The sequence below is a fragment of the Calidris pugnax genome, unplaced genomic scaffold, assembly GCF_001431845.1.
Source record: "Calidris pugnax isolate Ruff unplaced genomic scaffold, ASM143184v1 scaffold32, whole genome shotgun sequence".
Lineage (NCBI taxonomy): Eukaryota > Metazoa > Chordata > Aves > Charadriiformes > Scolopacidae > Calidris > Calidris pugnax.
This window is the reverse complement of record NW_015090783.1, coordinates 7,482,317-7,503,514: the sequence shown is the minus strand read 5'-3', so window position 1 is coordinate 7,503,514 and position 21,198 is coordinate 7,482,317. Positions and strand designations below refer to the sequence as shown.

Sequence of the window (21,198 nt, the reverse complement as noted above, 5' to 3'; positions counted from 1 at the left end):
TTCTGAAATCAAGTGAAAGGATCACAGGATTGCCAAGCTATTAAAAGATTAGATCTCATCACAAAAGTTTAAGAACCCACTTCGTCAAATTCCGTTTACCGATTGCTATATTGTTTTCTGCTTGTGCCTGAAGAGCCATATAAAAAGATTCCAATGGAGTTGTTAAATATTTAGGTTAGAAACTCTGACCGGTCTGGAAGAAAGCTGAAAAGTCATAATTCAAACAATTCCTAATTTTAGTAACAAGTGAAAACTTCCATAAAGAAATCATATACTGCCTGGAACTGTAAAATGCAACAGACAGCAGAGAAAGACATGTATCAAGGTGGGGTTTGTGTTCACTTTTTTCTTTTTTTTTTTTTTTGACTGTCAATTTCTTGGGACAAGTGACTGAAGAACCACAGAGCCCTGTGAACCTACTCAAACTATCCAATAACAAAGCACTTCTCTGGGCTGCTGCAGCTCTATACATGACATCATTTGTTTACAGAAGGCACATACTTGCCAATTTTAAATAAACCAGGATTCAGTCTGTTGAAAACAGACAGATGTCTACAAGAGTGGCTATTCCTGTGTCTCCACATGAATTCATAGCGTTGTATTAGCAGTAAGGCAGCTTCACATGGCTTACAAGATCTCGCTAGAAACACATGAAAAATGAGACTGCAGTACGTATTAATCTCATTAGCTGGGATCACTTCCTAAAAGGGAATGTTACAGGCTTCAAAGTGCACCACGTTAAGAGGGATGTTTTATTTCAAGTGATTCAACAGGAAACCTCATCCCTCCCAGTGCAGTTAAATACCAGCTCACCTATTGTCCCTACTTTGAACATCAGTTTGTGTGCAGGTTTTTCACCATTCTAATGTTCTGCCACGTGCCTGAGGAACCGCTGGCTCTGCTGGAAGAGCTGGCAGAGCAATCGCATACTCAGAATCTTCAAGAAAGCCCAGCAAGAAACTTGGCTGATACATGTGACTTGGTCGAGTAGTTTTTGAAAAGGTGAATACATCCAAAAAGCAAACTGTAACATTACCTTTTAAAGAAGCTTATTAGCAATTTTTTTTTATTTTGAAGTCATAAATCACAGTGTGACAACTCTTATTTTTTCCCCCAAGATAAGACTTTTTAGTTTAACATGCTGAGCCAAGATTTCTTTTTTAAAAAAATTTAAAATCTTAAATACTGGACTATGAGCATAGAAACACTTCTACAAGAATACCTCTCTTGACATTCCTGTTCATTTCTACAGCTCAATGGAAAAATGTTACTGACTTCTGAGGGGCACAAATTGGAGAAAGTTACTTCCATAAAAATCAAATAAAGATTTTTGAAAGTTACTTCCATAAAAATCAAATAAAGAAAAACTCCCTTTTGCATGCTCTTCTGTTACTCTGCTAGGAGATGCACTGTACAATTGCTCATTTTAACTAGATGCACTGTTAGATAATTTTTATCTCAGTATTAATGACTGGAAACCTTTATGGATACTCGAGACTAAGACTTTCTACACAATACATGAAAAAACACTGGTTGGCATGTCTCCTGATGACTAAAACTAACACCATTTCAGGAAGAAATGTAGTGTGAAGATAATTTTGTCTAGAACAAATGCTGTAAAACAGAGTCTGTCCTCAGGTTCTGAACCTCCTTTACCCTCCTGGACAAGGCAACAATCACCAGTATAACAATATTCAGCAAAACAAGATGAGGAGAACAAGTATCCATACTTTCAAGAGACTAGTGCATAAAACCACAAGGTTCAGGCTCCACTGGAAGGCACATGTTTTAAATGGAAACAAGAAAATATCTGGAAACTTTCACAGAAGACACAGAATTATCTGCTTTTCCTGCAGTTGCAAAGTAGACAGCACTAAACCTTGTTACAGGAGCTGACCTACAGCCTCAATTTTCTTCAGCTCCACTAGGCAGAAAAACCTAAAAGGAAGACCTCTTAACTCAATATAATACAGACAGTTCACCTCGTAAGTTTTTTTGCCTGTTAACCAGCAGCTCCAACATGGTTGCACTTTAGTTCTGAGAAGCATTTGTCATTCAAGTTAACACACTGAAGGGAGGACCAGGCAATGTGCATTATTTGAGGTTAGGTTGAAAAGATCTAAAGAACCAAGGCCGGGTACTGGATTTGCTTCAGAAACTAGAAGAATTATCTGGAGGTTTAAGAAATGCATTTGCTTTGAAAAACAGGTGAGATACGTATTCAAATCCTTTTCACATTAAAACAATATTTAACTTGCTAACATCAGAGATGTACCTCCTCAAAAGATTACGCTTTTGCAAAGCAGAGATAGTGGGATTTTACAGAAGAAAAGCCTCATCCAAATTTGGAGGATGAAGAGAAATTCTGAAAGACTTACTGTCCTTCCATTTTATGAAAATTAGTGCGTAGGCAAAGGGAAATAATCAAGTGATGGAGAAGCACTCTCTGCAACTCCAATACTTTTTTCCTGGTAATGGCAAGTTGGAATGCAGTGTGTGGGTATCTCTGGACTAGTCGTAGCCTGTACTCCCACTTGTACACTTCTACTGAGTAACACATGTGATGGGAAGTTACAGCAGATGATGGAAAGATGAAATAGGAAAAGAGATACTTGAGGGACAGCAGAGACAGACAGAAGAAAATGAGAATGCAATTCTGTAGCTCATAAAATAAGTTTGTTCAAGTCATTTCTGAAAGAGCTCTGCTTTAAATCAGTACTGAACACGATTCAACATATTCATATAGTTATCTGCCTTTCCTGTGCAGGAAATCTTTGAGATGCTTCCTGTTTTACACACTTAAGCATCATACAGACTGCTTGTGAAACACTCAAAGACAACAGAAAGTTCTGAAGTTGTACTCCAACAGTGTTTTTTTCAAATATCTTTAGGCAAATGCTATTTTAATTACTTTTTGAGAGCTAGCAACAGATAACACAGTCTACTTTTTCATAGCATAAAACATGCACAAAGGCCAAGAAGCATTAAAACACAAGCTATTAACTGGAAACATAGATTTTTCTTCAAAATTTATTTTATCTTCTAGTCAAAATCAGCAGATTAACTGCTTCATTTTGTGCTGGTCGCAAAAATTATGGAAAATACAAAACTATAAATGCTTTAGGGCTTTCAACTGATGGTTTGCTGGCAAAATGAATGACCACTAAACACGTCATTCATCCAGTTTTCTTCTTGGCTTTGACTTCATATTAAGGATTGATAAATAGCCAACCCTTTAAAGCTCTGTAATTATTTGTTGGATAAACCCAGAAATTACAAGCTAAAAACAAAATGAGTAATATAAGAGTGTTAAAATCAGATTCTCAACCATGCAAGTTGAAAGAAAACATATTTAGTACCTCCGGAACAGAGTGCAACGTTAGCAAGGGAAACGCTGATGAGGTTGTTAGCCCTTAGGGAGCAGAGAGAAGTAATTACCATCCAAGAAATGCTGAGGAGTGATGTTGACATTAAGAAATTTCAATTTGAAGATTGTTTGGTGCTTCCCCAAAAGTTTTTGGGCACACAAACTGTTCTTCAAGCCTGACATAAACAGTAGCGATGACCCTAACAAAAGGGATGAGCTCCCTACACTAGTGTGGCCCCACTTATTGTAGAAAACAACAATACAAGGAAAGTAGGCAATTCTAATTGTTGCCCACACCCAGCAACACCCTCGATTGTACACACTATGTAATAAAAGCTTATTAGAAGCAGCCAGGGACATCACAAAGCTTACCTGTTTCTGTGCTGATGCTCCCATATGCACCTGGCAAAACTTGACTGCCTGTTCAAGTGCTACTTCTTCATCCACCTGAACACAGAATCACAACTAATGAAGTCATAATTACTTAGCTCCTCTATAAATCCAACTAAATTCAGCTGAAATGGGTATATAGGACATGGGAGTAAGGGGGAGAAGCAACACTTCTATGGCAAAACAGTGACCTCAAGTTATTCAGGAGTAAATATTTGAAGATACAGAACTCTCTCAATTCAAACTAACGTTTAGCACGAACAAACCCCACATAATTGGTATTATAACTCTTAACTGATTTCAGAAATTTACTTCCAAAACATGGAGGGTACTACTTCCCCCCCCAACAAGTGGTCTTGTCATGAGAGTGGTTCTTTGGAAGATATTTGCCTCCCCAACTTTTGAAAAGGTACAGGGCCACTTATACACTGCTTGGTTTGGCAATTATTGTTATTCTATAATCATGTCCGAGGTCAGATAGAGAAATTAAAATTAGTGATAAAACACTTTACCTGTTTAATCAGCATGTATGTTTCAGACATGATCTTCTCAATTTTACCCAGGTCATAGGCCATGACTTTCTGACCTTGCTGCCACACTCGATAAGCATCAAGCAGAAGTGTTTTCCCAGACTCCACATCCTCAAGTAATTTCCTCTTCCTGCTTGATCTCTGGACAGGTTCTTCTGTAGGTACTGCTGGAACGATTCCTTTACCTGCCTGCTGTTGATGTTTTGAGCTGATACTTAGCTCTTCCAAAGAAAGTTCAGGAGTACGGCTCTCTGGAGCTCTTTCCTTTGAGTTCCTGCCAGACTGAAGCCGGTCTGGCTCACTGCGCTTACACAAAGAATCAATTTTTTCAGGGTCATTGGAATATCCATCAAGATCCATAGGCTCAACTGAACCAGGCCTAGGGAGTTCTTTAATTTCCTTGTCATTCTTGTCCTCTTGTTCCAGTATGTCCATAGCACTGGGAATTTGTCCCTGGGTCACTTCCTTTACTCCATTTTCAGTACCATGTACTGCTCCATCTGATAAAACTGGCTTTTTGGGAAGGACATCTTTCCCTTCTTCAGCACTAGTTTTATTAGAGACGTCTGTTGTCATCCTTCCTGAAGCAACGTTAGAAGACTTGGAACTCTGATCTTCTGAAACCTTAATAAAAGAAGTCATTCTTTGTTATTGTTGAAATCAGAAACCATTTGAGCACAGCTACGACTACCATGAATGTTGACAATGAGTCAATACCTTTCCATTACTGCTTCTGCTGAAGAAAATGCATTTATTCCATGTTCATTCTTGTTTGTTCCTGAATATTAATTTAATTACAAGACTTGTGACTTGGATTAAGTATTTTAATCAGTGAAAACACCACGGAGAAATCAACAGCATAGCCTGAACCAAAGCTGCGATGCTATATTTTCCCCCACCACTTCAGTCTCTACTATGGGATCCAACTAAATGAAATCCAAGCATTTAAAGCACAAAATTCTCTGCTAATGTATTGAAATCAAAACTGAACCTGTTTCTTTTGGCAGCTGCAGATCAACCTCAAATTTAAGAATCTTCCCTTCAGTTGCTCTTACATAAGCACTTCTTGTTAGTGTGTCAAGAAGCATGCTAAACTCTGCTGTAGTATTTCAATTTTTGTACCCTTATTTTGGTGATGGTCCGATGGTAGAAAACCTCAGTACATCATCTCTCCTTTCAGAAACGGCTAATGATACAATTCTTCTATCCAGATTTATGAACAAACTATTTCGTACACAGACTTCCAGTGTTCTTAAGGATGTTTTCATTTAAATTTGTTAAGCCTATACTCTGTTAACTTGAAAAATCTCAGGAACAAGTTCTTCCTTGAATGCATTTTCCAAATAAACTTCTAATTTCCAGTTATCTTAGCCTGGAAACTGATTAGTCTCTAAATGACTTTTTAAAATTAAATCTAAATTACAATTAAATGTAATAGCAGGTGTGGTGCTGCCAGGGACTAGCAGTTAAAAATGGCACGTGGTATCTAGTTGTCTGGTTTTGTTTTGCAAGAAGAATCTTAGTTTATATCAAAAGGATATTTCCAACAGATCCCACCTGAAAACATAGCTGTTCTTATATTCCATGTAACGACCATCATTTGAAATTGACAGGGACAGTCAAACCAAACTTACCGCAAACCATTCTCAAGAACTGTGTTACTCTCCCACCTGAAAACATAGCTGTTCTTATATTCCATGTAACGACCATCATTTGAAATTGACAGGGACAGTCAAACCAAACTTACCGCAAACCATTCTCAAGAACTGTATTTGTTACTTGATTTCAAAAATGAGAAAGAACAATGCTGAAAGAAAGTTTTCTGTGTAGTTGCATATATACAAAAGGTACTAGAATGAAGCAAGGAATGAGTAAACTCACCTAGGAAAATCTAATTACTGAATCAATGACTATTTTACACACTGTTGCCTTACCTGCGTCAGATCGTTGAGAGTGTCCTCCAACACTTTCACTGTAAGCACAAAGGCCTGTTGGGCCAGAACCTGGCGATCTGCATCACGCAAGTACTTCCTGTGCCACAGCAAGATAACAGAAATTAAGCTAACTGCCACAAGCTTACAGGACTTCAAAAGCAAGAACCAAACATCAAAAAACAACAATAAAACCCCACACCCAACAAAGTAATTTTAAGACAAGTTAGAAGAAAGCAAACAAAACATATACATATATGAAATATACATATATATATGAAATATACATATATTGAAATATAACATTTTCACTACACTCACCTCCCCTCACTCACCTACACTTTCCCTCCCCTCACCTCACCCACAACCAAAGATGACGTGCATGAAGCAAAAGATACCACTATCTACAATCAGAGGAAAGAGGAAAATGAAAAAAAAAAAAAACCAAACCAAACACAAAACACCCAAACCAAAACAAAACAAAAGCCCATAGCAAAATGGACAACCAGGATTAGAGTTTTCTTATATCAAGCCTTCAGTGACCCTCAAATCCCAGCTTTTTATTCAAAGATTTTCTTGAAAAGGGTATTAGTCACACAAAGCTATCTTGAACTGTCAGGTGATTTTCATGTTCTGGATAAACAGTGCATGTGAGATTAAGGACATCAACAAATCCTTTCTCATTGGTCATATCAATTGCCTTTGAATCTAGGTTTTCTTAGAGCTAACACTGGTGTGCTAATACCTTTTTTGCCATTTACTATTATAAAAAAAATATTGTATGTGTAAATATTATTCACTTTATTTACTAGAGCATTGTAACATCGGTGTATTCTGACAGTGGTTTAGTCCACTTTCAAGGAAAGTATCTTCAGCCACCAACCCCACCTAACTGAGGTTGATGGAAAATGGAATTTCTATTTCAGAGTTGGCTGGTTTTAAGGAGATGGATAAAAATCAAGTAAATAATTTTGAAGGGTATTACTTCAGTCAAATAGCCAACATTTTTAGTACACATATTTTCTTTCTGCAGTATTACATGAAATTGGTAATTTGATGGCTGCTTCTCAGAAAAAAATTACAAAAACCTGACTCCTCATTAGTTCAGTAATAACTAAAGTTCGGTGAAAAACACCCTATTTTTAAAAATAGGGTCGTTACAGGCATATACCAGTCACACCCAGAATATTTGCATTTATAAGTTCCTGTATCAACTGCAGCTCACCCTGGCTGGCACTGACTGACCCAACATGTCAAATTACTTGTTTGTTAAATTCAGTCTAGACTTATAAATAACTTAATATTTTTAGTACAGCTGTGGCTTGCTTAGGACAGAATTTAAACCTTCTATGGTCCAGTACTTCTGATATGCTAAAAGTCAAAGTATTTTTGGCTTCAAGTTTGCTGAACATGTGGTGACATATTCCCAGACGTACTACAATCTATGCAAATCCACATGCACTCACACGCAAAAACACATGAAGAAACCTTCAATGCTTCCAACTTATTGCCATCAATCAGCCAGTTCAATTTCTTAAGCATTTGCCAGAGACTAGTTTCAACATTTCCCACTCAGCAAGCTACTAGTATTTTACCTCAATCACTTCAATGTTTTCCTTAGATGTTTATTTTGGGTCTTCCCATTGATATGAACCTGTATATAGCTCACATTAAATGGCTTCTTTTTTCTTAAATAAGGTCAATGCAATTAAAATTAGATCACCCCTGAATAGGATAAGCTTTTTAAATAGCATCAGCTGCCAATAGCCACATAACCATTGTTTGGGATTACAGGAAGGCAGGATGCCTGGGCCGTGACCTCCCTCGCTGGACATGGCTCTTACGCAAGAGGCCAACAGAGGGGCGCAGAAGTCGCGATGCCACCAGCGAATCCCTCCATGTGACAGAAAACCTCTGCGAGTCTCAAAGCAGCTGCTCGGTGGCTGCTCTGAGTTTCAAGACAAATGCAGTGAAATTCTAGACTCTGCTATGGAGTTGTAATCCTGAGAAAAATTAACCATCATTCCACTATATTCCCAAAGAAATCTGTCTAAAGACTTTCTTCCTAAACTAAGTATGTCTTTAAATAAAATAGTTACACAGCGAACAAAACATATTTGAAGCTTTACAAAGTAATGGATTAAAATAAAGGTATCATACTTTCCCTGATCAGGGGTCCTCTGTAGCATAGATGAGACTTTGAGCAAGGTGTTGTAGTCCTTTAGCTGCGACAGCACATTTAGTAGTAAGACAATAGAGCGGTTCATATGAGATGCAAAACTGCCCGGGCGGTCGATCTCATCCACGGGGATGCGCCAGATTCCCTGCAGAGAAAGAAAAAGAGGAAACCACTAAAGAGAGATCCAACTGAAAAGGACAGAAATCTTAAAATATGGATGGGATTCTGCAGCACAGTGAATTTCACCGAGGGTCTGGGGAGTAATGGACAGACAAATGCTGTCGTCCTTCAGGCAGGGAGATCTCGATTTATGTCAATTCCCAGTAGTTAAAGAGGGAGGCTTGCAGAAGCCACAGCACACCTTCTAAATATGAACTATTTCCAGAAAAAAACAAGCAAAGCCTAAATTACATTGTGAGTTTTTTTCTTAAACTTCTGCCCGCCTAAGCCAAAGCTCAACCACCAAGTTACAAGGAGTAAGTTAAAATAAGTTTTCCTGGCCTGAAAGCTGCTACTCTTGTGCAGCCACAGCAAGTTTCTATCTTCAAATCTGTTACTGAAGGTCTTAGGAACTTGGTTACTGCTTTGATACCATCAGCATTCACCATGGCACTAACCAGTCTGATACAAAGAATCAGGTTGCTCAGCAGTTTCCACTTTCCAGGGGCAGATTCAAAGTACTTGTGCATACAGCCTGAGCCTTCTAATTAAATTTCTGGGACAAGGGAATCTTTGGGGACCAAGGCTGGAGACTGATAGAAAATATAATTTCATTACGGTTACTCAGCTCAGATTTTGCAATGTCTAATAAGTCTAAAGATAATTTTTTCAGGTTTCTAACGTGGATGCTGTCAACACACTAGTCACCCATCTTTGAAAAAATACAGTGCAAATACCACTATGCTTGCGTGTTTCTATGTAACTTATGCTATGACCATTCACAAAAAAATTGCTGTTACAAAAATGCAAACCCTCCCCTCACGCTTTATTCAGTCCTGAAACTTCTCCTGTGGCAGCTCTTTAAGATGAAAATCTTCTGGTCATGTATACCACTTTGTGACAACACAGAAAAGAATAATCTCATTGACAGAAGTACCTGACGGAAAATGAATTTTACTTTCCAAACCTGTTCAGAGAATGGGATATACAAATATTTACTCTTTTATCCTTGTTTAAAGGTCTTGCTTCAGTATTTTTAGCTTTACTTTCAGTGTGAGCAAAATCCTTCAGAACTTAACGCAAGGTGAAAGCAAAGAAAATTACTACTGCAATCAGAAATGACATTTGGCCACAAAAGCAGCAGATAGGTAACCGGCTGGTCTACAGCAGACCCTCCCCCTGCACGTCCGCAGAGTATCTGCAGTTCTACTCCACAGGATGTATAGAAACTTGTGAAAAAACAACACACAAATACCAGTGTTTTTAAATAGGAAACGACGACTTCAACTAGATACAGCACACAGACTGTTCTGCCAAATTCTCTTGCTCTTGCTTTTCCTCATGCTCTCTGCTCTTACTCCCTAGTGATCACAAAGAAAGCCATTTTTCCTCTTTGCTCCCTGAAGCTTTCTTTCAAACTTTTTTTGTAGCTTCCTTTTTCCAGAAAGTACCTAAAACCATACCATGACTGACCCCTGAGGCACAACCGTCGCTTCCTCCTATCCCCAACTACCAATGTCCACCAGCACCTTCCACGGCTTGGTGGCAAAGCTCTTAACTGCTGCTGCAGCTCAGTAGCTCTCAAGCACACAAAGATCTTGCAGGTAACAGTTCTGTAAAAAAGCACATATTTAAATAGAGAAGCTTTTTCTTCCCCAAAACTATACAGTGACTTTCCTTTCAGGCTACAGATGAAACACACACATTCTGGAGCTGGTATTTTTTGCTTCTCCGCACGTATGTAAACTGGGTTTCTGCCAAATCCTAAAACAAGTGAATGCCTCATAACGGCACCACATTGCAAGAACCTACTTAGCCAATTTAACTATACAAAACAATTTATGGTTAACTTAGATGCATACTGTAGGAATGGAAGACAGCCAATGTGTAGGTTCCTGGTCTTTTTCAGCATTATCTCATCCTTCATTTGAATTAGGCAGATCACTTGGAAGGAGCTTTCTGATACTGTACCTGGAATCAATTGAAAATAATTTTGCAGCTCCTTCTCACATGTCCTGTGTATACATTTTAAAGGATATAACCCCAGAAATTACAATAGTGCAGTAAAACTGCAAAAATTTGCAATGAAGGGATATGCCAATTGCAGCTAGAAAGCCGTGAAAGTGACAGAGTCCATCCCACAGAAACAAAGTTGCATATTTTGGGGAATGTTGCTCCTCTGTGTTTCTACAACAGAACAGGTTGGAAGCCTCTAAATTAAAATTCACATTGGAGGTGTTTATCACTGCTATTACACAATAAGGTCTGATTTTAAAGGGAAAGTCATTGACTTTTCATGTGTTGACTTGCAGTTTTACAAATGCAAAACAGCAATAAATAAGATTACTGTGCTGTTGCATACCTGCCTGTTTCACATGCAGCCTCAAGCCAAAAGCAGAAAGAAATCTGCCATCAGGAGTCAGAAGAATCTTCATTCCACCCACTGTGATTTTATTAAGCAATATGCAAAACATCAATGCTAAAGTGAGTTTATCAGAATATATTTCATGAGTGGTGTTGAATTCTTTTTAAGATTGCAATTTGAGTCACAGACGAAAGAAAGTCTCATTTAAGCCTCTCTCAAAGAGAAATTTAACTAAGCCCATCAGGCATGAATTTTTCCTTCCTAATTATCAATAACTTTCAGGAAGAGTATTTGTGAATTCAGATCATACACTGCACCTTCTACCAAAAAAAAGTAATAAAATAGCCTAGCAGTCAGCTTTTTAAACAAAACTTAAGATACAAAGGCCAAGCTTGTAAGGAAATAGCTGGGGAGGAGACTGGAAAACGTTATTCAGTTCGACTAAAATTAAAGTTTTCATATCCTCATTTGAAAATTCAGATTTGTTAGCAAAGTACCTCCCTTGAAAGTACACACACGGAGGAGTACAGATCCCTGTGACAAACATCTGCAGTTCCTTGAAAGGTTTTGTCACTGACCATCAGCACTCGGGCCACTTAACAAAATGTCTCTGGCTCTGGCCATCAGAAAGATCTCACATCCAACGCAGCGCTCCCGTTTGCTGGCCATGCTTCCTGCAGCTGAAAGGTTCTCCTCCCGCCTGCAACAGCCAGTGAAGCTGTTTACATGAAACCAGAGGAAGGAGTGAGACACTTCCAACAATTCCAAAATGCCTCTCAAGATCCAAAACATGAAGCTGCTCTCCATGCCTTCCTGGCTAAACAAACACTCTGGGAGAGCTGGGGGCGGAGGAATCAAGCTCGATACGTACTGCTAGAAAAAATAAATCTGAGAGCACCAGAAAATTCCGTGGATAACTCAATATTGAATTAAATATGAAACTGAATAATGAAGTCAGTATTGCATACTCCTGGTGATGCTTTAAAAATCTTTTTCAGCTTGAAACTTGCCGCACAAACTCCCCTTGCAGAAGAACTGAAGGCTCGGGGAGGAGAGTGAGGAGAAGAGGACCACACTGCACACAGATTTGTGAGCACAAGCGACAGCAACAGTGGATACTTTCTAGTTCAGTCACTGAAAATAGAAAGGAAGGAAGTACTTATTATTCCTCCACGCTGCTTACTCCAGAACTTTACGGGAGGGGATTCCCTGGGGTTTAGGAATGCCTCTCCTAGGAGAAAAGGCTGACAGTTCTCAACAAACCCAAACTTCTCTGGGGATGGAGGGATGGCTGCTGCTGACACTGCAGAGCTTCAGAGTAAGCCATTTTCTAAGCAGAAATCAAACTTTCCTCTCTCAGCGCTCCACGGCTTCTCTTCTTGAGGAGATGGAGAAACGCTAGTCATACTTCAGACGATCCAATTCACATGCAACATGCAAACACGTAAAACAACTACTGCTACAAAGAAAGACCTCCAGTTAGTTATGACGCAATTCCCTCTTTTTTAAATTTATTTTCTTTTTTCCCAAAGGTCCCAGAAGTGCAAGCTGCACCACATACAAACGCAATTCCACTGCTGCCTTCAAGTGACCAAAGCAAAACCAAACACTTCAACCAAAAATTGTGAATCTCAGTAATGTCGTATTAAGACAGTCCTATTTATTAAAAACAAATCTAATTTAGATATTATTTAAAGATTCTTATAAAATACGACACAAGGAATAAACCAACTAATAAAGTGGTGGGGAGAAGCCACCAATTAATAATGCAAGAACCTACACAATATTTTAAAAGCAGAAGTTGAAGTAGGCACAACTGCATAATGTCTGAAAAGCTCACATTTTCCTAAACACTTTCACTTTTTTAAGTCTATGTTTTAATACCAGGTTAAGCACAACATACTGAAGTACTACTTCATGTCCTCTCTTCACAGTTATCTAGGTCAATATAAGATCTTGCACTGGGGGCCTGAAAAGGAAAGGAATATGCTTCAAGCTGAATAGTTTCAACATACAGGATTCGAAATCTCACCCTTTTCAGCTAAAAAAATATACAGCACAGACCCTTGAGCATCCCTACTCCTCCCCGTAAGCATTGCCCTGTTTTGTGTTCAACTCGGCGTGCGTTTGCATGACTCGTGACTTCCTGCTAGTTCTGAATATAACCATTAAAACTGCTGCCCCCTCCCCCACTTAGCAAATTACAAAGTCACCTCTTCTCATCCAACTTTAACATGCTCCTCTATCTCTTACTGTTTTACTTTGTCACCTGATTTTGGCTTTTCTTCTTTTCTACAGATAATTCTATTATTTTTCTGCTCAATTCTTCATTTCATCCACATTACTACTCAGTATGTAGTGGAACAATTCCACCTCTGTGAACAGGAATGCGAGTGGGTACAAAAGAATTAAGAAATGAAAGCAGTGATATACAGAATATTAACATTACTAGCTGCAGGGAAAAGCAGCCCCTGCTTTCTGTGAGTGACTTCGCTAATTTCAGAAAAGTCTTACAAACTTTCAGAGCATTTAAGCAGCACTCCTCTTGTCTGCTTAGTCTTGTTCATGCTGTACAGTAACAGAACATCAAAAATAGTATGATAATACATAAAGTACATTTTATCAGCCTGGAAAAGGAAACAGAAATAAGGCAAAACTGCAGCAGCTTCCCTTTAATAAGTCAAAACCAGGCACAATACAATTTACAAGGTAAATATTGTCTATTTTTTTTTCCTTCTTTTTTAAATGAAGAAATGAGCAGCACATAGGCTTTCTGGAAGAACTATGGAATTCCGCAGCATTATTTTAGCAAGAGAGCAGCATGAAAAATATTAACAAATGAAACTGCTCCACATGCTCCAATTATCGTACACTGATAAAGAAACATAATGGACAATTTTCAACTCTTACTTGTCTCCTCAAAACACAGAGTCTAAAATTTCAGATTTTTCAGTTTCTGGAACAATCATTTTTACAGTTAAATTGGTTCTAACCGTATGAAAAGAACACCCAGGCCATACCCACCCAGAGAGACTATTATGTGTGAGCATGAGTCAGGGACATACACACAGGAGGCAGGGAAAGGCAGTCATTTCCTCGCTGCATAAGCAATTATATAAAACCAGAAATGCCTTGTTAAGATGATGAGTTACAAGTTCAGGTGAAATTAGTGAAACAGAAACTGAGGTCTACGGACAGTTTGCAAAACAGCGGGTTTGGCCGCTTGCCAGGCAGAATCTAGAAGTTTTTGTTCACTCAGTCAGGAGGCAGATTTTACTGAGACGGTTCCCATGTACCATGTGATTTCACAGCGATGTCAACAGAAAGTCACAGCGTCACTTTTTAAAGGGAAATTGCTAACTGCTGTAACAAAGGGAAATAAAGAATTCATTCTACTCCATGGGTACCATGGAAAGAAAGACAGAGAAAAAAGTGAGAAGGAGTGATGGACCCTTCTAAGCCTGTTTTGAAGGTGCAATCCTGTTGAAGCAGTGCCACGGCTTCGTTCCCTCTGGAGCTCTGCAGCGGTGCCTCAGGCAGACATCACCGACTTGAAAATCCTGGAAACACGGGAGGTGTGTGCATAATGCATCATCCCCTGGACGAAGATGACTACTCCCCACACTCCTTTTCCAGGTTAACAGCAACAGTGCCAGTGGAGTATCCTTCCCCAGAGCATGCCAGGAAAAAACCATTAGATTCTGTCTTGCCTACCCCCTCATTTCTCTACTCTGCAAATCTGGGGTGCTAAAACAAAGGTGAATTTCAAGATATAACTGTGGAACACTGACTTTTGTTTTCTTTCCTCCCGTTACCAACATGAAAAACGGTTCCCTTTTGAACAGCAGGACAACTCCTCCAGCTGGAAGGTCAGCTATTGATAAAAAGACTTCTGGACAAATTACTTCAGTAAATTTATTGCCTTTCCTCCAGCAGTTGCTCCCTTTAACCAGCTGTATTTTAGGAAAGAGAGAAAAAGGGATTGATAGAAAAGGAATTAATTATCGGCTGTAAGTTTCATTCATCGTGTCTTGCAGCCAACCCAGGGTTTAAAAACCTGAAAAAGAGGTTTCCCAAAGGGATGCAGAAGAGAAGTAACACAGAGATTTAGTCAGGCACTTCTATCTACTCAAAAGAAAACACTGAGAAAGGTTCTGCTCACCCAGATTCGAACTTTTGATTATGCCTTTGTTACTTCAATATATTTTTTGGGGGTACATGTTGGTTTATGTCCTGTCCCTGCCTGAAAGAGCCTGGAATTCTTTCTTTGGGAGGATATAAAGCACAGAAATCCAAAGAATGCAGAATGCTTCTACATCTTCTAATAAGCAAATAACTTGATGCAGAAATCTGAAGAAAGAAGACAAAACCCTCAACAGGAAAACCCTTTGCCTAAGAAATGCAAAATCCTGGTATTCTCAGGGGCCAGATGCAGGAAGATTTCTTTACCACCAAAAGAAATAGTTAGCAGGGCACATCTAGAAAGTGACAGGGGTTCTGGTTTTGCCTAACAGACAGCCTCTCTTTGTTTAAGGGGATTTTTCTGCTTAGATCTTTTCTGCGTATCTGCTACAACCAGACTGCCTGGCATCAGATGCAAATGGTACTCAGAGCTAATGAAACAAGCTTGGTACAGTCCATCCATCTGCCTGGAAATGGGCAAGCTACTGCCTTAGCCCCCTGCAGCCATTAGCAAACTCTCATTTTTCAACAACGCGGGATTCATTTAATCTAACTCCCCATGTCTGGGATACAGACACACACGTTTAATGATATCACCTACGAACCCTTCACAGAGAGAAAAAAGCACTTAGGGGATGTGGCTCACCTGAGCTATTATAGGCTCCACCTTAGGAAGTGATGAGCGACATGCTAGAAACGACTATCGCCCCTGAACTCAAAGGATGATGAGTAAGTCATAAAAGATGACAAATATTAGGGGAGATAAATGCCAAGTAGCAAGTCTGCAGGTGGTTCTGGGCTCTATCAGTAGCATGTCAAGGTCGAGCCCCACTACTCATTCCTAAAGGAGGGGCTGCAGAACCAGAAAGAGAATTGGGGCTAACACAAAGCTGGGAGAAGCTGTCAGTGTCCAGAGAGGGGCAAGTTTCAGGATGATGACATTTTTTTACCGAGACCTCTACATTTCTGTTGCTAGAGTGACTGTCCCCATCTTCCCAGAGATTCCAAAGTAAACAGCTAGTACCATACATGAACTTTAACTGGCATTAGATTGTATTTGGCACAGGGAGGGTTACCTCAGTCTAATTTTAAGAAAATCAAAAATTTCTTCAGAACACAGAACTACGAGCTACCATTTTTGCCTGCATGTGGTAACCCCCCAAAATAGTGAACCTGGCACAGTGTATTACTAACGTTATTCTGACAACAATCCTGCTTCAATGAATACAAGACTAGTGCAACATGGCAAAGCCTAGCTATCAAGAGAGCTCAGACATACCTAGCAGGGACAGAAGAGTTAAAATCTGGAGATAAGTCTCAAATGTCTCCCTGTCCAAAAGGTAGCCTTTCCACTCCTCCGGGAATAACAACAGGCCAATGCTTAAACGGAGAATAAGTTAAACATAAGACAGATGTTCAAAAGGATGTAGAGAATGACACAATCCGCGGAATAACCAAATGGGCCAAAGCAGCTGCTACAAGCACAAGAGCATCAGCTAATTTTCAAGTTGGGTGGGTGAGTGCAGCAAATGAAAAATGCTAAATCTTACCTACTTGTCTTACGGGTACCTAAAGTTATTTATCTCCAACAAGCTTACACTGATTCACCTCCATCATCTAGTGCAGTATACCTGATACTAGAAAGAAAAGGAGGACAAGAACTTTGTAACATTAAGAGGTATGTTAATTATTGAGATTCAGAACATTGTTCATGTAGAATTACGAGTTGTTTTGCGATTCTTCATGCTGAAAAATGTCAGTAAAAGTCTCCTAGTACAGGATGTCACCTTTTACTATTTCAGTAGGCGTGAAGGATTTCACAGGATTTGAAGAAACACATTTTCACCTACTTAAATATCCAAGTTCTAGATGTAATTTGCTGATTACCCAATGCATAAAATGTAAGTGATTCTCCTTTTAACAGCAAGACAGTCTCCACATACAAGACTCAACTGTTTTTGAGTATTTTAAGCTAGGCTGTCACAGTGGTAATAAGTTATTTTACCAAAATATTAAATTTTTTACGCCAACAAAAATGGCTCTTTAATCCTACATCCCTTACTATGAAGCAAACTGCTTAACTGCCCACTCCCACTCCACAAATGACATCCAGCATCCTTGCACTGACAGCACAGAATGTCTTTCAGCTTTTAGACTCTCTTCTGCATAAAGACACACGCGCACACACTAAAATATCAAAATGAAGAACTATAAAATCCCAGTGGTTGCAAAAAATTTCAGAATATTAATAAAATGCGTAGAAAAAGTAACACCAACCACCTGTGTGTTTTACAAATGTATCACCAAGTTACACTCAAAATCTCAGGCAATACCAAAAGCTAGAGGGTCTCAGGTTAGATCCGTAGCACAGAGGAAAATGTCATAATTTCATTAAATAATACTCATCAAGCACTCAATGTTCTTTCTTGTCAGCACCAAATCACTAGAGTACATGGCATTAGGAGATCCTGCTGAAAGAGATCTTTGAGCCTGAAGGAACATAAATCAAAAGGTCCAGAGAACACTTGCTACTGGTTTCCATCACAGTTTTTGAAAAGAGAAAATCCTCTCTAAAGCAGTATCACATAGCGGCTCATAAAATACAATCAAGTGATAATCTTTAAAACTACCAGAGAAGAGCCTTCAGCTTAATTTCAGCCTGATATAAAATTTCATCCTCATATAAAATTACCTAGAAACATTCTCCTTTTGGCTAAGATGCATCGCTCAGACACATGAGTTTCCCTTATCTCAGAGCACTGCAAGTGATCATGCAGCCACATCATCTAACTTGGGAGGACCACACACGGACTTTTCAGAAGAGTGCATTTTTCCTCAGCGACCTGTTGGATGTAGCTTCTCTCGACTGACCTCTAAGAACGAAAAAGTAAGTAGGTTCGAGGGGATGCAACACAAAACCAAACAGATTTGTGTAGTCTACATACTGCAGCTTGGTCGGGAGAGAGCTCTGTTGTCATTAGAAGGTAAGATATCAATATGTAGCTGTAACGACTACCTCTGGTTGGGTACTAGCAACATTTCATCAAATTTTCATGAGAGTTGTTATGACCTCAGACTCATATTTTTTAGCTTATGAGCCACAGCCTTCAAAATATATATAGATAGGGGGTTTGCAATTTATTTCGGAACAAATCTAGATTATAGAAAAAGCTAATAAACGTCAGTGAATAGGCTGTGAGGTTATTTACAAAAATTAAGACAGCTGCATATGGAAATGTAGAGAACTCTCAGTATTTTTAATAGCAAGTGCTATCAACCAGGAGAAAAATATAAAATACCATACATACCAGGAATAGTACTAAAAAGTAAAATACTCAACTGCTCACTATTAGGCACCAAATTCTAAAAGCCTTTAGGAAAGTGACAAGAATGGCATGTTCCATCACTGGCTGGTATTTCGGTATGCGCACACAATCTGGAAGCACAGAGAAGTACTTGCATCTTTCATCAATGTTGAAAAGAAAAAAAGCAACAGAGAGCTGAACTGAACAAAAATTTAAACTCTTCTAGTATCCTGACAGAGGTAAAATGACAGCAAGAGCTAGTGGAAAAGCCTTTTAATCTCAAATCAGAATCCCACAAGATCTGATGAGGGTTCCCTATTCCTTTTCTTTAATGCCAGTTTTATAAAGATATTAAGTTTTATAAAGATATAAAGTTTTATAAAGATTTGCAAATACATAGTTCATATTTGAAGGTCACAGTTCTGCCTGAGGTTTCCTACTGGCTTAGGAATGACAGAAGTACACATCCTGGATTTTAAACTGTTTGTCAGCTGAAGCTAAGAGCAGGAAGCAGCTTATTTAAAATAGGTAATATGGAATATTTGTTTCTTATTAACAGTTATGAGCCTTAAAAAGACATATGCAGTGGTAAAAGGGAGTCAAGCCTTGGAGAAGACACACTCCTCTCAAACAACTAAAGCTCTACGTGAGTTTGCACATTTCATCCTCGCTAATTAAGAGCTTCAAATTAAGTTATTAGGAGCTGACAGATAACTCATTTCACTACCTCTTCTCCCCCCACTACAGCAGCGTCCATAGAACACTTCCCTTCTCTGTCCAGCAAGTGGAGGCCCTGAACGAGTCCTGACTGCTATAAAAGGCAAAAAAATCTCTTAGTGTTATACACCCCATAGCTAACCTCAGAATATCTTTTCTCCTCAGATACAGGAATTCATGCAACAAAAAAGAATGTCATAGGCTCTGTTATTCAACTATTTTACCTTTTTCTTTTTTGTGGGGTGGGGATGTGTGTTAACACCTAATACTGTGTTGCTTACAGGACTCCCAGGGCTTTCTCAGCCATACAGGGTTTACAAACAAATGAACAAAAGTAGTACTTTATCCAATTACAAGACTTACTGGAAATGTCTAATTCGAGTAAACATTTAGGCAGCAGCCTGCCTAGCACCCCAGCTAAAGTTGACTGATCTTTGATAAGAGGAACAAGACATTGCAGAGAAGCTATAATTCAATTACCCTATTTACAGTAATGTAAATCACAGTATACACAGGGGATCTTCAATATTCAACCAGCGGCAATACTATAACAGCTTAATCTAGCACAAGGCACGGCAGTGACTCAGTCAGCTAAGCAGAAGACAGGGCACAGTCTGCTGGTGTTTGATTTCAGGGATATTGCAAGATCGGAATTATTTGTTTGAGAACAACCAGAGTAATTATTGAGGGGGAGGAGGAGTGAGGAAGGCCTCAACATTTGGAGTATTTCAGACTCCGATTAAAGATGCTAAAAACACACAAAAGTCCTATTATTGAAAACAACCAGAACAATATCTGGGTATTCAAGATGTCAACCTGAATACGCTCCAATAAAAAAAAGACACATCTTGCAGCTCCCTGGGTAATAAAAACCTCCACAGCATATGCTTTAGTTCCTAGATCTCCTTCCATGCAAAATACCCACAGCACGCACAAAAATCTGCCGTTGCACAAATAAACACATGCTGCAGTAAATTAAAAAAATAGAAACACAAAGCTGCCACAGCCAATGCCGCAAACATCATGTAGCACTTGCTTTACGCACACCAGAATTTACTGCAATTAAGACATACGTTCTAAAATTATAAACATGTGACCAGACAAAGCTGACTGGTTTTAACAAACTGCTAATTAAATTGGAATCCTCTTATCCTCTCTCTCTCTCTCTTCAGCTGAATGAAGCTGCCACTGGTACAGCATAGTAGCTCATGCAAAATAGATACTGAACAACAGGCTTTTCTGTTAGGTCACCGTTAAGAAGGGGAATCTCCAGCGTGAGCCTGGCTGTCGTAGGCAGAACAGCAGAGTGCACACCAGAGATCACAGCTGGGTTGCTCTGTGCCAGACATGATTTTTACAGACCTACCGTCTCTTTTTTCTTCTAGACATGAAAGCCTCCCCTTGCAAGCTTTAGGGCTGAATTGAAAACGAGGGTGCTAAATAATTCATCCCACTAAGGGGGTGGAGGAAGGAGACCGAGAAATCCCAAACAATGCAGACAGAAGAGAACAAAAATCCCTCACCCTTTCGTCCCCCCTTCCAAACTTCTCTCGACTCCTCCGTTTCCCATTGCTCTCGAGCTTTTCCTCTGTGCAGCAAAGCAGATCTGTTACAGCCTCTACCCGAAGGCGAACCGAACTAATGAAGTATTTCCCAACCACGAAGGCAAATGTCATCAGAGCCCATCTCCTGCCCGCCTGCCAGCTCGGCGCTGGGGGTGAACCCGCGGGCGCCCGGAGCCCGCCCAGCCCAGCCCCGGGGAAGGGATTCCCCGCGGGGAACGACCCGCTCGGGGAAGGGCTTTACCACCCGCGGACCAGCCGAACGGGAGGGGGCACCGGCTCGCCGCACCGAGAAACGCCCTGCAATTTAGGGAAGCCGGCAGCTGTTTGCGCTTCTGGTGGCAGAGGGAAAGCAAACTTACTACAACATCGCATCTGTCCCTGCCGGGGAGGGCCCGGCTCCCCCCCCGGCCTCCCCCCGGGGCATCACCCCGCAGCCCAGCGCCCCGGTTACGGCCGGCAGCACCGGCGCCTTTCGTTTCCCTCCCTCCCGCCGGTCCCGGCCCCCCCC

At 39.9% G+C, this 21,198-nt stretch overlaps 1 protein-coding gene across 5 annotated transcripts in view; it reads right to left on the bottom strand.

The window, feature by feature from the left end:
• Positions 1 to 21,198, bottom strand: part of CABIN1 (calcineurin binding protein 1) — a 116,431-nt gene that overhangs the window by 22,979 nt on the left and 72,254 nt on the right. For all 5 annotated transcript variants that reach the window (XM_014964666.1, XM_014964691.1, XM_014964700.1 and 2 more), the window contains exons 31-34: positions 8,379 to 8,542; positions 6,222 to 6,318; positions 4,270 to 4,911; positions 3,740 to 3,814 (exon numbers count right to left, since the gene is read on the bottom strand). In XM_014964666.1, the coding sequence (XP_014820152.1) occupies positions 3,740 to 3,814; positions 4,270 to 4,911; positions 6,222 to 6,318; positions 8,379 to 8,542 (978 nt within the window). The remainder of the gene's footprint in view (positions 1 to 3,739; positions 3,815 to 4,269; positions 4,912 to 6,221; positions 6,319 to 8,378; positions 8,543 to 21,198) is intronic.